The sequence below is a fragment of the Anser cygnoides genome, chromosome Z (genome assembly GCF_040182565.1).
Source record: "Anser cygnoides isolate HZ-2024a breed goose chromosome Z, Taihu_goose_T2T_genome, whole genome shotgun sequence".
Classification (NCBI taxonomy): domain Eukaryota; kingdom Metazoa; phylum Chordata; class Aves; order Anseriformes; family Anatidae; genus Anser; species Anser cygnoides.
The window spans coordinates 81,731,831-81,748,817 of NC_089912.1; the positions used below are offsets into that span (position 1 = coordinate 81,731,831).

At 39.5% G+C, this 16,987-nt stretch overlaps 1 protein-coding gene across 5 annotated transcripts in view; it reads left to right on the plus strand.

Moving 5' to 3' along the window:
• The window catches only part of DOCK8 (dedicator of cytokinesis 8), a 95,484-nt gene that overhangs the window by 49,572 nt on the left and 28,925 nt on the right, over positions 1–16,987 (plus strand). For 3 of the 5 annotated variants that reach the window (XM_048051709.2, XM_048051708.2, XM_048051711.2), the window contains 12 exons: positions 801–902; positions 1,675–1,770; positions 2,657–2,891; positions 3,810–3,974; positions 5,711–5,886; positions 6,552–6,647; positions 7,972–8,067; positions 8,895–9,044; positions 11,373–11,486; positions 12,560–12,715; positions 14,919–15,058; positions 15,891–16,060. In XM_048051709.2, coding sequence (XP_047907666.1) covers positions 801–902; positions 1,675–1,770; positions 2,657–2,891; positions 3,810–3,974; positions 5,711–5,886; positions 6,552–6,647; positions 7,972–8,067; positions 8,895–9,044; positions 11,373–11,486; positions 12,560–12,715; positions 14,919–15,058; positions 15,891–16,060 — 1,696 coding nt within the window. The remainder of the gene's footprint in view (positions 1–800; positions 903–1,674; positions 1,771–2,656; positions 2,892–3,809; positions 3,975–5,710; positions 5,887–6,551; positions 6,648–7,971; positions 8,068–8,894; positions 9,045–11,372; positions 11,487–12,559; positions 12,716–14,918; positions 15,059–15,890; positions 16,061–16,987) is intronic. The other 2 variants (XM_048051712.2, XM_048051710.2) reach the window with 1 other exon arrangement.

Sequence of the window (16,987 nt, forward strand, 5' to 3'; positions counted from 1 at the left end):
TGATAATACTTTAGAATGGAAAAAGTCCTAGTGCTATTGAACTGTAGAGCCTATCTATTTGTTCTGGTTGTGAAGTATGTGTTTGTTTTTGACTCCAGTACCAAGAATCCTTTCAAATGGGCTTTCTTTTGTGGACAGATACAGTTCCACCAATTCCAATGGTATTGGTAAGAAGTAACTTAGGCTGTAGTTCAGAAGCAAGACTTGACATAGGCGAGGACTTAATTTTTAGGTTTCTACTCACCTAAATACGAAATATGTCTGCATTGTGCTACTCAAATGCACAGCCTCTTTCAGATTTAAATAAGAGCAAAAAGAATTGTGTCCGGATATCAATACAGAGTTTGGATGGGTCATTCTGACCCTAATCCTCATGGTGACATTGAGCAAAATGTTCAATTTATCCCTAGCAAAACCTTCAATTTATCCCTAACAAAACTTTAACTCTGTTGATTTGCTTCAAAGCCAGAAATCAGCCTATTCAAGACAAGTTATTTTTTAAATAAAAACATGGGCCCTATTAAATCTTTCTGATAGGATTTATTTGAAAAATATGTCACATTAAAATCTCTGTGTTTGTTTTCTTCAAAAGAGTTGGTTTGTAAAGCAGTCTTGAACATTTTTTCTACAGTAGCTATCAGTGAATTTAAAATGCAAATTACTGTTGAATGGATTGGAGCAGAGAAACTCAGGTCAATATCTCATTTGTTGTTCTGTCGACTGTCCATAACAAATTAGATAAATAGCTCTAATCATATATAGTCATGAATATTGCCGCATTTTCTCTTCATTTGTTTCAGTGGCTGCCAATTCTGCTAAATGATCGTCTTCAAACAGGACATTATTGTCTTCCTGTTGCATTGGATAAGCTGCCTTTCCACTACTCAATTCATTCTCCTGAGGTAACAAAGAAAATTATAAAAAGATAATATTTTCCCAGTGTAGAAGAACATTATGAGTATTTTATGATCTAACATTGGTGTCTGCTTGTAGACAATTGCCCCTTTTTGTACTTTAAAGGGTGAAAGCTCTGGAGAAAAATGTTGTTGTTATTATTTTCATTGGTGTTATTATTATTTTAAATTGTTATATTGTGTTTTTTAAAGTTATTAATCCAAACCAATCATTGCAAATTGTCTAACCGGTGATACATCTGTTTAGAGGGTGTCAGTTTAATAATTTGCTTTCTTTCACAGCATGATTTGCTCATTTTTTGTAGCTATGTGGGAAAGGGAGAGGAAATGGAATCAGGTACTGTTACTAGAGCACAAAACTGCAATCAGAGTAAAATATGGCAAGCAGGAGACTCTCCACAGGTTTAGAAACTGTCCATGGGTTTAAAAACTGTCCATGGGTACCACATCACCAATGAGTGCCTTTGGCATTTCATTAACTATGAACTTCTAACCTTAAAAAATTCCCATCAGGTGATGTGCATTCACACTGTCTATGCTAGGCATCCAGCTGAAATGTTCCTCATTTCCCTCTTTAATGCATCAGTTTTAATTCACCTAGTCTATAACAGCAAGAAGATGCCTAACTGGGGTCCTCTGTATGGCATTGAATTAGATATCTGAAGTGAACACATGAAGACCCTACAGACCTATGTAAACAGGCTTTCTGCTTGATCATTAAAAGGAGGACAATGATTCCCATATTTCTTTTCTATCACAGAAAGTTCCATCACAGACGCCACCTATTAAGTGGGTTGAAGGACACAAGGGTGTTTTCAATATTGAAGTGCAAGCTGTTTCATCTGTTCACACCCAGGTAATGCATCAGAAGCAACATGCAGTTGTAGTTTCATTTCAAAGAGAGTTCAGATGTCCAGGCTGATTGAGGAGGTTTATACACTGGAGACATTTAAGCCTACACAGGTTTGAAAACAGCTAAAAAGTTCCTACTGTCTTATAGCTGTGGAAAGAACCCACATCTGCAGAGAAGCATGGCATCTCCCCTCCTTCAGGGACAGGTTGGACTGCCAAAATGCTTTAGGCAGCTCAGCCACCCATGCCATGTGGTCTAGGGACCCAAGCTTAGTGCTGAATGAGAACTCTAGGAATCTGGTCATGTAAATGTGATAGGAAATCAGAGGTTTCCCATTTTTGTTGGGATTTGAAGCTCAACAGATTGCATTGTTTCTGGTGTTTTGTTGTGTCTCCTACTCTTTCTCTTATTCTGTTTAACTCTGATAGCTACATCCAAACAACCAGAGATCCGGTGTCTGAAGCAGGTCTGCTACCCTTTTATAGCATACTTCTTACATACAAGTATGGCATACTCATAAGGCACATAACTTATATGTAGCTGGAAGTGAGACTGTTAAATGCAGGTAGCAGAGGAGCTATAAACTTACGATGTGACGGGGAGAAGGAACAGCATTGTCATGAAATGAAGCAATCACTTTAGTGCGGGTTTTAGCTTTTCTGCTTTTAATCTGAGCTAACCACATTCTGAATTTGAGCCAGATGAAAAGAAGCAAACAAATCGTTGTGGCAGTTGACTTCGAAATTGGTCTCTAGAGCTAACCACCACTTTAAGCCAGAAGGGCGAAAATATTTTTTCTCCACATATCAGATGTAATTCAGGCTCTGCTTAGCTAGTAGCAGGCTGACCTGTATCAACTTTGTTAACTGTGAGTGCACTGTATTTGCAGGACAATCACCTGGAGAAGTTCTTCACTCTGTGCCACTCTCTGGAAAGTCAAGTGACCTTCCCCATTCGACTGATGGACCAAAAGATCACAGAGGCTACACTGGAACATGAACTGAAACTCAGCATTATCTGTTTGAATTCTTCACGCCTCGAACCTCTTGTTTTGTTTTTACATTTAGTACTAGATAAACTTTTCCAGCTGGCTGTACAGCCCATGGTCATAGCTGGCCAAACAGGTATTTACTGATGCATGGTCTTAGAATGGTAGTGTAAGCAAACTAAATATGTGGCTGTGGAAAAGCTTGCTAAGGCTCAGGTTTAGTAGTTGGGGTAGTCCACTTCAGAAGGAGTTGTGCTTCTCAAGACACAATTTCACAACACAATTTAATCAGGTTTGATTAGATTATCTGTCCTCCTCTTCTCCCCACACATAAAACTTTCAGAGGTACCTCTCTTTTAGAGGTAAATTGTAGTTGTTTACTTACTTGGAGAGACATATCAGAAGCAGGATTGTGGTTTAACTTTGTTTAGAGTTCAGTTGCTTTGCAAGGAAAAGACCGGCAAAATAACTTATTCTACAGCTGACACTGCTGATTGCACCACTTCCTCTGCCCAAGTATTTTTAGACAGAATTGGGTGAGCACAAAAACAGAGATGATATAGTCATGCGTTTTCTGTTTCTGAAGCTGCCAGCTGCCTATTACTTATGTTATATCTGGAAGGAGAGCATACTTGGAGAGAGTGGTGCAGTTGATTTCCTATCTCATTTTGATAATCAGTACTTGTCATTCACTGTATTATTTGTGGAAGAGCCTGGTAGCTTGTATTTCCCTGTCAGCTGGAGGAGAATGAGTATTGGTGCCTTTCAAGTAGGTATTTTATAGGAAATGCCTGAAGGCTTCTAGAAATGATAATTAACAGTTAGGGTCTGCCTTTTTGAAGCACCAATTGGTGGAGAAGCAGAAAGTAGGTCAATTGAAGATGGGTTATTGGTCTATATACAGTTTGATTCTGGCGTGGTATAACAATTGTTGTCTGCAGCTGTGAATTTGTTAAGGACAGAATTAAAGCATGTATGAATTAGTTGGAATGCCCTAACCTATTTGTGTAACACCCTTCAGGGCTAAGATTAACTCTTGCCTTTTGTTTCACAGCCAACTTCTCGCAGTTTGCCTTTGAATCTGTGGTTGCAATAGTGAACAGTCTCCACAACAGCAAAGATCTGAGCAAAGACCAGCATGGGAGAAACTGCCTTCTGGCATCTTATGTCTACTATGTATTTCGTCTGCCAGACCCTCAAAGAGAAGTGGCCAAACTAGGTAATATTGATGCAATAGTTGCAAAAGAATTCTTTTTTTTATTGATACATGCTTCTAAGTGTGCTGCTTCTGAGACATAGGCAACTGCCTATAAAATAGCAAAAAAGAACTTCTTATACCCAGACTACATACCTTTCAAGCACAGCGCTGTTTAGATGCATCACTTTTCTGAGTGCTGCAGAGAGCAACATAGATTTGCCACCCATGATCTCTCTCTCACTGTCCTTTGTTTAAGATCCAGAGTCTTGGTCAGAGGGCATGCATTGTGGCTACAGGCAACATGTAGCTCCATGGAGATGAAAGTGCAAGACGTCCTGAACTGAGGCTTTCTTCAAAGAAATTTCCTCCAAAATTAAAATGGCCCTAAGATGCCAATTTCTTACTGGCCTGTAAATCAGTGAACTGCTTTCCATGCAAATCAACTTACTGCTAAGTGGCAGAGGGCCAAGCTTTGCTAATTTCTCCATTGCATTAAGCATGTCAGCAGAGAATAAAATCCTGTATGTTGGCCAATAGGTTGAGTAATATAATCCTTCCCTTTTATTCAGTACTGTTGAGGCCACAGATGGAGTGCTGTGTCTAGTTCTTGGTTCCCCAGTACCAGAGAGGCATAGATGTAGTGGAAAAAGTTGAATGGAGGGCCACCAAGACGATCACGGGACTGTAGCATCACTCCATGAGGAAAGGCTGAAAGAGGTGGGACTGTTCAGCTTGGAAAAGAGAAGGGTCGAGGGGTTCATATCCATTTCTGTAAATACCTGAATGGAGGGTGCAAAGAAGGACAGAGACAGGCTCTTTTCAGCTGTGCCCAGGACAAGAGGCAAAGGGCAAAAACTGGAACACAAGAGGTTCCATCTAAGCATCAGGAAGCACTTCTGTACTGTACCAGTGACGGAGCACTGGAATAGGTTGCCCAGAAAAGTTGTGGAATCGTCCTCTTTGAAGATACTCAAACACCGGGTCAGGGACCTGGGTAACCTGCTGTGGGTATACCTGCTTGAGCAGGGGTTTGGACGAGACGGCCTCAAGAGGTCCCTTTTAACCTTAACCATTCACTGGTTCTGTGACTCTGTTGGTGTCTATTGTCCTAAAACATATGGGATTCATATGATCAATTGCTATGTATTGATTGACATATCACCAAGCAGCTGTGCTGTGAGAACTGAAGATATGTAAGTCTTTTTCAAATATTCATGTAAACCTCCCGTAAGGAACATTTAGGCAGACATTAGGATGTGCTAAAACCTCTAAGTTTGCCTATACTTAGAAAATCTTTATCTTGGAAAAATAAGATCCATAGGGAAGCTGAAAACTAGGTAACTGTTTAGTGAAATTCCTGCAGGCAAATCTACCAGCCTTCTTGGCTACTTTGAGTATGGTGTTAAATTTTATCTGTTTAGGCATGTGAATCTTTTCTTAATCTACAGAAAAATTAAAAAGAGGCGATAGAGGGAAGAAAGAGCTACTACAATAGTGCTGCTACTCAGTCTTCTTAAACTTTCACTACCGCACACACAATCACCTTATGAGCTGTAGTTTCACAAAATGTCTGTTCCTTGTTATTCAATGCCTAAGTAATTTGTTAACAAAGCTGTTGGTGGTGAGATTTTTGAGAGCTCTGTGCTATTCATATTGCTGGTGCTGTAGCAGCACCAAGCAGAGATCTCAGTGAATCTCACGTTTGTCTCATATAAATATGTTCTTCAGTCTTAGTTCAAACATCTCCCCATGGGCAGGTGCAGGGGGCAGTGCCATTCTGTCGGAGTCTCGTTATTACACATTTGGGCGTACTTCTGCAGTGGCCGTGGGGAGCAAACTTCTGCAGAGCCGAGTTATAAGCTGCAGCAATCCTGACATCACTGTCACACAGGCTGCTACTGATGAGGAGGTCAAAAACATCATGTCATCCAAGGTAAGAGAAGGAAGTCAAATATCTGGAGAAGTGTATGGGCCAAAACCTGAGCTGAGAATCGAGATTTGCTCTTTGAGAGTTGGATTTGCTTCTTATGTATGTATACATATAAACCAGAGTTGGATTTGCACTGTATATATCACCAGAAGCATCCTAATTTCAGGATGTTTTTATTTTTTTCCAAATAATACACAGTTAAAACATCTGATGTTACAGCTTCATCGCATTGATAAATGTAGCAATTTACAATGCTTGAGTGACTACTGCCATTTCACTGCCATTACATTGTCATTACTTTTAGTGGTAGGAAGAATCCCAGATGATAGTTTATTTAGGATGTAGAACTACCGAATATACTTAAAGGACCTTTCAAAGGACCTTTCGAGGGTGAAATTTAGAGCTTCCAAAACACAGCTGCAGTGCTGACGTTGGGCACATGATGTCAGTGTTGGTATTTTCGCTCCCCTGTGTCTGCCAAATTCAGGTGGTCTTTGGCCTCCTCGGGGGAGGAGGATCAGTGGGAGAGAAAGACGCAAAAAAGATGTTTAGGTGAACATCTGTATTTACCTGCCAAGAAAACACCACTGCTGATTTATTTTCTGGTAATTAGCACGTTCTATGTATTAGCTTATTATGTATATATTTCTTCTGGCCATTCTCTTCAGCCTGTGGATCACAGTTCCAGTCGGATGTCTTTCTACATTGAAGGAACAAATGATATGCCAAGTGTTTGTGCAAATCCAAGACCATCCAATAAAAAGGTAGCATACCAATAAGTGTGAGGGTGCAAATTAACGGAGCCTGGAGTCTCTGGGGACAGTGTTGGTAATAAGCACTTCTACACATGGAGAGGGGAGAGGGAGAACAAAATAACAACCAGTTTTGTTGAACAAGGAGTCTGTGGTGGAATACTGAATCTGTGGGTAAACATTGCCCAAACATTTCTGCCTCTCCTCCATAGTCTTTAAATTCTTTTTCTGGGACAGATTTAGACAAGTAGCAGCCTGCCTGAATCCTCCCTTTGCTCTCTTTCTCAAGGTGCTAGGGCCTCTGTCTTTTTTCACTGCTTTTTCCCCTTGGATACCTGCCTTTACATGTTACCGTAAATTGCATTCAGACATGTTTGCCACCTCAGTCTTCTGTAAGGAATGTTTTACTTCTCCCCTTTTTGTAGCTTTTAGAACCAAGAAATTCCTCCTCATCCTGAGTAAGTAACCCCAAATAGCTTTTTGACAACATAGAAGATACCATATTAGATAGCTAATTCCTCCAGAGCTGTATCTCATGTTTGGCATTAATCAGCAGGAGTAGCTTTGGATGAAGAAGCTGGGGAAAAACTCTACAGTGAGCAGTCCAGAATTTCTGTTGTGGTTAAGAGACACTTCTTTCTTATTCCTGTTTATCAGTTTGATTTGTGTCAAAAAGCATAGGTTCATACCCATCCTGAATCTTGTCTGCACTATTGTGTTCTATTGAATGTAAATAGCCTTTGGAATTTCATTAGCTTTATTTTTTTGTGTGTCAGAAACAGACAATAAACACTACAATAAATGCTTAGTCCAGATCTGAGCTTCCTAAAAGTTTAGATCATTGGGACTGTGAGTCTTATGTTTGGATCTCACTGCAAAGAGAGTGGTGTCCAACTGAAAATTTGATGAATGCTCTGCTGTGGTTGTTGCTGTGTCTTTCTCTCCCACCACAGAGTTAATCTTACTTACACCTTCTCTCAAGAAACACAAATGTACTAAACAGCAACACTCAGGAGGGAGCAGAGGATGTGACCACTCACTGCCAGGCACACAGCCAACGGGCTGAAAATGGACCAAAGGCATTTTCCAATTTGGGTATCCAAGGTTCTGGATCCACAGAAAAATGGATCCTAAAGCCTGTTTGCTACCATCATGCTCCTTATGCAGCATTTTAGTAAAATCCACCTTCTCATCCTACCGGGATGTCCACATGTCCCCAACCATCTACTGACTCCAGTATGAGTGATGTTGAAGGTGTGAGTGTTGGGGGTTGGTTGAAACTGAAGGAAGAGTTGGATGAAAAGCCATTTACCAACACTTTGTGTTTATTATCTAGCACTTCCATGAGGAGCTGGCACTGCAGATGGTGGTCAGCACGGGTATGGTGAGAGAGACTGTCTTCAAGTACGCCTGGTTCTTCTTTGAACTCCTGGTAAGATATATCAGTGGTGTTTTGTATCAAGTTGACGGTGAAATGCAGCATGTACAGCAGGCACAGCTTTAGTTGGACCACAATGTCTTCAGTTATTCAATCCCACTGTGACATTATCTGTGATATTATCTGTAAAATTCCAGATAATGGAAGTACATGTGAAAAATTCTCCATATTCACTCCCGTTCCCAACTGACAGCCTGTGACACCAAAATCTCACATGAACTAAATGCACAGTGGTCTACAGCTACAGAAGTCTGAAAGACATGTCAAACTGAGCCCGTTCTTCCTTTTCTGTGAATAACTGCTCCCATTTCTTACACTTTGTTAATAACATAGGTGAAGTGGCAAGGCTTCCCAAAGTCAGTTTTACAGAGCCCTGAGGTGACAGATGCCACTGGAAATTTTTTTGACATACTGGTTTCCACTGAAAGCATATAAACAACACAAGAGCAGATCAAGGAGTGGGAATTAACTCCGAAAGTGTTACTCCCTGTCTGTCATCGTGAAAGCCAGAAGGTGCAAGCAGCAGAATTTCAGAGCTTCAGGGGCAGGGGACCAGCAAGGGTCATCCCAGCCTCAGTGCCGAGAGCAGCCAGCCAAGTGATGATGAGCAGGAATCAGTGACCATCTACGATCGAGCCCTAAGCTCTCTGTTGTCATTGCCAATAAATGTAGGATTTGTCAAGTGGCTCTGAGAAGATGAGGGTGGCTACATTCAGGGAGAAAGAAGTAAGGAATCTTATGAATCTTACTCCCATGGACTAACTTAAAGCAGTAGTTATATCTCTGTTATATCTCTGTTTCCTTTTTTTTTTTCTTTGCAGATAAAGAGTATGGCTCAGTATGTTCACAATATAGAGAAACAGGACAACCCTCGAAGAAGCCGGTTCTCTGACCGTTTCAAAGATGATATTACCACCATAGTTAGCGTTGTTACTTCAGAGATTGCTGCACTTTTAGTCAAACCACAGAAGGTAAATGCATGAAATAAGTATAATGGCTGATCATGTTACATTACACTAAGCTGTATTTAATCCTGTTTTACCTTCAAGAGCGTCACAGGAATTAGACCAAATCTGAGGCTGTAGTCTTGATATAGGAGGGAATCCCATTTCCCACAGACAGGAAAGGTTGGACTCCCTCTTTCAGTAGCTGAGTTGCTTTATGTTCAGTTGTAGGACATCAAGGTGCAGCCCATGTGTAGCTTTTTCCTTTTATCCGCCTTTCTCATTACCCGCAATCCTACTGCATAGCGCTTCTTTCTACATTTGACTTCCCTGGTTGTAACATGAATGCAGTGTACGTCCTGAGGTCTGCAAAACCCAGCCATGAGTGGTATAGCCCCAAAGATCTCTAAAGATGAATTGGTCACATGAAACTCAAAGACAAAAAATAAACCCTAAAACCCATGTAAGTCTTTCTCCTGGTGTATTTTAACGTTCCATTGACATAATGGGTTATGAAGCTAAAAGGATCATGAAATGCGCTTTGTATTTTAACATCACTACTGTCAACTGGCATCACTGATGCCACTCCCCATTGGCCAGTACATAAAGTGAAAGCCACAGATATGCACTGGGTGACTTCTGTTCACTCTGTTGTTGCAGCTGGCTTATTTTCATGCCCCAGAGCTGCCAAAGCACTGTGCTGGCAGGGCAGTATGTTCTGCCACAGGGCAAACCAGGCTGGAAAGCTGACCTGCTCAATTACTGCTCAACCAGCTTGGGTCCCCAGTCCAGTTCTCCACCTGTGCCCAGCTGTGCTGTCAAGTGGCTGAAACTAGTGAAGGGCCACAACCAGACAAATGAGAGAGAGAATGGTAGAGGTGATCATCACTGTCCACCAAAAAGTTGTTTCTGAAGTTTCCAGCCTTTGTTCCACTCCATCCTTTGGTGTGCTACTGTGATAGCCACGTGCAGGAAAAGCATTTCATGGAAATGTTCACTTAGGCATCAGTGACTTTTTTTATTATTATTATGCTATGTGATAAAAATTTGCTACATTAAAATGTTTTAATGGAACTGTAAGTTTTACCAAGAGATTAGTATTTTATGGCTTCTTCATGAGAAATACACAGGTTTTTATGGATTGTTAATTCAATTCAATTTTGATTGAGTATACAGAGCCTAATTACGTATGAAAATCCTACTGCAGTGTTTGCAGAATTAAGGTTGTTGATTAGTTGTACAGAACAGCAGGAGCTGATACCTGTCTGCTTTTTAAACCCACGAAGTTACAATCTGTATGTTTCGATATATGGTTGGACATGTTAGATTGAACTGAGGCTTAGAATACCCTGTAAGCTGGTGGAAAACTATTTTTTTTCAGCACAGTTGAAAAATATTTTGCAGTGTAAATTCATATCATAAAATGTATATATATATATGTTCCTGAAAAGCAACAAAAAGGTTGAAAAATGAAAAAGTAAGTCATAAGCACCCTGAGGTGCTGCACACCTGCTCTCACTAGTCAGAGATAACAGCAGCAGTAACATTTTTTGCAGTCATCTCCTGTCAGTCTTCAATTAACCCACCTGAGGGCTCTGAGCATAAAACGTGTGCAGACCCCTCAGGCACCTCCACAAATTCTTCTCGGTGAACTACATATGCTACTGAGCTATTATAATTTAAACTGATATGTTTGGAATAACTGTACCCTTGTTTTAGAGGGTACGTGGAGTTCTTTGTGTGTCTCTGGTAATCAGGCCAATTGTAAATATAAAGGAGTTTAGTTAACAAGTGGTAGAACCCACAGGTTTATCTTAGAGATAATATTTTTCTGATCAGTTTTAAACATTAAATTTCTAAACAAAATACTTGGCATTCCATCAGTATATCCAGTATTTTTATTAAGATCTTAAAAGAATACGTTGAATACCTAAACATTTTTTTGTAATGTTAAAAGTTCAATTTAAAAAAGAAAAAAAAAAAAGAAAAGAGAAAGAGAAAGAAAGTGGCATATACAAGTTTGGAGCCCATAGGTAGTTCAGAACAGGTTTCAAATTCCATTTCAGTGTTGTCAGCCCAAAGGTTTGCAAAGATAAACTTGGTTATTCTTCCTATTCCAATTTCTCTCTGAAAGCAGCAACAGTAGAAATCATTTACAGGAGTGATTCTGCATAATTTTAACAAGATCATGTAAATTAGAGAAGTGAAACAATTTGTCCAGTCTATTCCATGACATGTCTCTGGGAGCTGTCCCCTACAGTATTTTTCAATGATTCTAAAAAGTCTTCCTCCTTTACGTGACATTTGTAAATCATAACAGTAATTCTCTCTCCCCACCCCCTTATTTTTTTAAAGGAAAGTGAACAAGCAGAAAAAATTAATATCAGCCTGGCATTTTTCTTGTATGATCTTCTTTCTTTAATGGACCGAGGATTTGTGTTTAATCTCATCAAACATTACTGCAATCAGGTATGCATCATGCGTGATTGGGATTGTATTTGGCTTATGGCCAGTCTTGTGTTCTGTTGTGTTTGATTCATTTATCCATCAGGATCCTTTGAGTTGTGTTAAAGGGTAAGGTAAATTTCCTATTTCCTATTGCATATACAGAGAGTTTAAAACTCTTTTGATTTGTGGTCTGCGGGAAAAAAAATGAGTAGAGGTTAGGATTCTTTTAGAAATGCAATACCTTACACTGCTGCAGAGCATCCATGGGGCTACTTTTCTTCCCTTCCTTTTTTACATCCCTGAGTAGCAGCCCTTGTGATCCTCAAGGCCTGCAGAGCATATAGAGCAGCTTTTGGTCTCTCACTAAAACATTGCTGTTATAGGCAAGATTTAGATATGGGAGGTTCAATCAAAATCATCCACCTCTGTCTTCTTCCTTTACAAGTGTTGTGGTTTATCCTAGCCGAAACCAGGACAACAAGCCTCCAAAAAATTAAAAATAAATTATGTTTTCAGGGTAATAGTATGAAGTTATTTGTTGTGTTTGAGTTGGAAGGTTTTCCTTCTTTCTTGTGAATTGATATACCTGCTGCAGGTTTTCTGCCAAAACAAGGCAAAGCTGTCAGCTAATGGGAGATGGGAGAATTCAAGGTGTCTGCCACCCCAGTTTCCTATAGTACGTGCAAAATCCCACTAATGTCAGTATTATTATGAAGGGACATCACAAGACCACTGGTGCTGTGTGCTGACTAGCCAGCCTTTTGATGAATTTGCCACAGACTCAACAAATTTTTGTTTGTTTTTCATCTTGTTGTTATGGAAAAGGGAAAAATTATTATGTGTTTTTCTTTTGGGAGGGAAAAAATAAATGACAGTCTCTTGGGAAGTTGGGAAGTCAGCCAGAAGGGAAAAAAAGCATCACCCACCATTCCAAACAAACACCACCTAATGGATGGAAACAGTGGTTAGGTACAGGGAAACACTGAGCATTTTAATGCATTCTGGGCTGTTTCAGGAAGGAGGATATTTCACTGCATGGTAATTTAAATAGCAAACACCAGTCACGAGGCACATTTTTTGGTTTGTTTTTCTAGCTCTCGAACAAGCTGAATTCACTCTCCACCCTGATTTCCATGAGGCTGGAATTCCTGAGAATTCTCTGCAGCCATGAGCACTACCTCAATCTGAACCTCTTCTTCATGACCTCAGCTTCTGCTCCAGCATCCCCCTCCCCATCCTTGTCCTCCCAGGTAGGCATCCATCAGGCAATGTTATGTGGACTTCACCTGAACAATGAATGTAGGGAAAGATTTCTGTTGCTCTGTATTATGCTGCTTAGGTTAGAATTAATCAGCCACCACTGAATCGGGGAGAACAATCTCCCTCTTGTAAAAAAAGGGGCAAAAGAGTAAAGACTAAGGAGTGCTACTGTGAAACTGAACCCACACAAGTTAAAATTTGTATGGCACAGATATATTTGTGGTTATTCTTCAGCATACCTCTCTAGAAACATATAAATAGAAAATGACTGTTAAGGTAGACATACAAGGTCTAAAAGGAACATGCTTCTGAAGGTACAGAGCTCATTTACAGGCATACCTATATTCCACACACACACAACCACAAATATGTATTTCAGTATCAGTGTCTGGAGACATTATGGAAAATTTGGCGTGTGGCAGTGCACAGCAAACTTTCAGTGCATTTGCCTTCTAGCCGAAGTTTCTGTTGTCCAAGTGGATGAAGGTGCTAGCACTATGTGAGATAGTGACTAAACCACTGTAATTTTCAATATCATTGAAAAATTTTCTGTTGAGCTGTAGTGTTGTGCAGAGAAGGATTATCATTCTTTCTGTGTTAAATAGCAGTGTTCTTTTCTTGGGCTCCTCCCCACCCCGTAGTACAGAATATGCTATGACTTTGCCAGTGATTTCTCTGAGTAATGGAGCAATTCAAATTTATGGTTTCCTCTTCAAGTGTCATTGCTAAAGATATGCTACATCTCATACCTTAAGGGTTCTGACAGGTCAATAATAGTAAATAATATTTTCTTAGAGCTTTTCCTGGTTTTCCTTATATATATTTTCCTTAGAGTTTTGCTTAATGCTAATCCTGAATGTCAAAGGGCTAGAACAGGGGTACACTGCTTGTGGGGGTGGGGGAAATCAGCATAGCTCTTGCAACTAGTTCTAGGAAATCAGAGCAGGGTAGACACCAATTTGATCATTTTCCTTCAAGCAGCATCAACTCTTTTTTTCATTTAGAAGTAACTTGTGAAGTGCAACTACACAAATAAATAAGGCTTCTGAGAACCTTGCATGATGTAATACAATAGCTGACCACCCTTGCACTAATTCTGATCTGTCTGCAGGAGTGCTACCCAACTACAGTTAGATTTTCAGTAAGAAATGCGGCCTTGTGAATAAATCTTTTAGAATTCCTGGAGAGTAGCCAAATTCACTTTAAGTGGATGTTCTTCACCTTAGTGTTATACCACACAAACAAATCACATCCAGTGCTTGTCTGCTTGAGGTTTAAATGGGAGTAGGTGGAGCTATGTGAATCCGAAATATGGGGCTACTCAGAGATGTAGGTTTCATTTGATCCGGTATGCTGGAAGACATCTTCCATGATGTGGTATACTGATACTTCATATGTTTGTTTTCTGGGACTATTCCCAGGTGACTGACGGAAATACTGGGAGAGAATATTGAACAATATAAATTAAAAGCAAATTTCGGACTCATAAACCCTAGTAGCTGCACTGTGGAGTAGAGTCTAAGAGTTATGCTCACCTGATCAGGGGATAAAAGCATTCTAGGTGACCTGTGGCACCTATGATTGGAGAAGCTAAAAAGTTCACAACACATATATAGCAGTAACTTTCCATTCCTGGACTGGCCGTATATCAGTCATAGTCATAAGTTGCAGGAGTTTGAACGCTGCTCTAAATTATGTCTGCTGACAGTTAGCTCAGTCAAGGATTTCCAGGGTGAAAGGAAACACTGTTCACACAACCTTCCTGACCTTACTTCCATGGTAGACATTGTGGATGCTGAAGAGTGCAGAGCTTCTGATTTCCAAAGTCCACCTCATCTGCTCTGCAACAGTAAGAGCAATGTAGAATCCTGAATGTGGAGAAAATTCTGACTTTCTCTCCTACCCAAACTGATAAATACAGCGTAGGAATTTTACGTCTCAAAAAATGTCAAATGAGTTACTGATTTGTGCAGAATGGAAAGGATGAGGTTGCATCCTAGCAAGCAACTCACTGAAAAATGGGTGCTTTTTATTTCACTCTCAGATATTTTCCTCCAAAATGTCCAAACTTCTTTTAATGTCTGTACTTCTCTGGTAGGATATTTCGTAATCTACATGGATGTCCCTACAACATTTTTAAGAAAGTTTCATTTCAGTAATCATCCTTTAACTACTTCTAATATACTTCTGCAGAACTCTAGCTCCTGCTCTAGTTTCCAGGACCAGAAAATCGCTGGTATGTTTGACCTCTCATCAGAATACCGTCAGCAGCACTTTTTGACTGGCTTACTCTTCACAGAATTGTCAGCAGCGCTGGATGCAGACAGTGAGGGGTGAGTATCCCAATCTGCAAATTTTAGAATAGAACATTGTCACACTATTACTATTGGCTAGGCCATAGTTTAACTACAGGGTAGTCCTATTTATCCCCTGGATGCGCTGAATATATCATAGCAGTGTTGGCTGGAGTTATGAGAAATAATATTTTCTGTCTTTGGCACAGAGTGGGTGAGTCCTGCAAAGCTTATTTGGTGCTCCCTCCATAAAGAAGTACTACTGCATGAACCTTCATAAAGGTTCATATAAAAATGCAGTGGATGTTTAGATATCTGCTACTGACATTCTCACAAACATTAATAAATCAGTCGTTGTGAAGAAAATTGATTCTGGAGAAAGGGAAACAAAAGAATGGTCTTCACCATCTTTAAATGAGTCACTCTGTAACATAGCAATAAAACAGTCATTGCTTTATCTGTGGTATGTTGATCTCAGTGAGTGAGAAAGTACTATTTGCAAGCAGACAGATCACAGCTTAAAATTTCAGTTGCTTTTCTCTGTAAAACACCACTGCATTTGTCTAAACTTAAGAGGTTAGATTAACTTTGTACAGAGTCTGATGCTTATCTTTAAGAATCTCTCTTCACCATTTTGAATTTTTATGAGATGCTTTGAAAGACTTGGGTGCTCTGAACTGAATTGGCCTCGTAGGACAGCTATCTTTTGCAGGGAACATGGCTCTCTGCTCAGAGTGGATGTTATTATATAATGAATATTGAGGTATTAATTTGTTTCTTCTACCGTCTCCGTGTTTCTTAAACCTTTGATCTAAAAATAATTTGTGCATAATTCATTAATGGAGCTCGTGGCTATTTTTTGTGTTAACAGGATTAGCAAGGTACAAAAAAAAGCTGTCAGTGCTATCCTTAGCCTGCTGAGTTCCCATGACCTAGACCCACGTTGCTCCAAAAAAGAGGTGAAGATTAAAATTGCAGCTTTATACCTCCCTTTGGTTGGTATTATTTTGGATTCACTGCCACAGCTCCATGATTTTACAAGTAAGACCCTTATTCGTTTGTCTTTTTCAGCCTCTTCATAGAATCGCAGAATGGTTTGGGTTGGAAGGGACCTTCTAATTCCAACCCCTCTGCCATGGGCAGGGACACCTCCCACTAGATCGGATAGACTCTAAGTACCTTGTCTAAACAATGTGACTTAAGCATTAAAAGTATACCCTAAGTGCTGAAATTCCCCACAGTTCAGCAAGGTTGAATATTTCTTTACTTCCAAGTAAACAGGATTTTTAAAGACAGGAAAAATTTAAGTGTCCTCACCCGTGAACAAACAATAGACCAGAGATATATGTCTGTAGAATCTTGCAAAAAGAGTTTGCAAGAAATATTGAGATACAGATAGGTTTAACAGACAGTAGGAAAGAAAACAAGATTGATATGGACATTGCATTACGTCACAGTTAAATAAATTGGATTGTATACCCTCCACATTTTTCTATTGCTCTTTAGGGTTATTAACATGATATCAAAATTAATCTCTGGCAAGTTTAACTATCAGTCAGGAAATATGTTCTTATCACCTGTTATAACTGTAAACTTTGCCCGATATTATTAAGCCTTTTAATACATTTTTATCTAAGTACTTCTGTTTTTCTACAAGTATCTTCATATGAAGCTGCTCAAAATAACAATTTGACTGTTTATTTGAGAGTCGATCTTTGCTACTTGGAAAACTACCTTTCACTTTCATAAAAATAAAATAATGAAGACTACAGAAAATAAAAAGGTGTAATCTTTGAAGAATATACTTTTGTCACTGGTTCTGAAAATATTTTGCATTTTGATGTCTGGACAAAACAATTAATACTATGAATGTATTATTGAGCAGTTCCAGTCTAATAACATTAAAGCATTTTTTACACATAGGTTAATCAGGTCTCACTGCATTCTTCTAATATAATTATTGTTCTT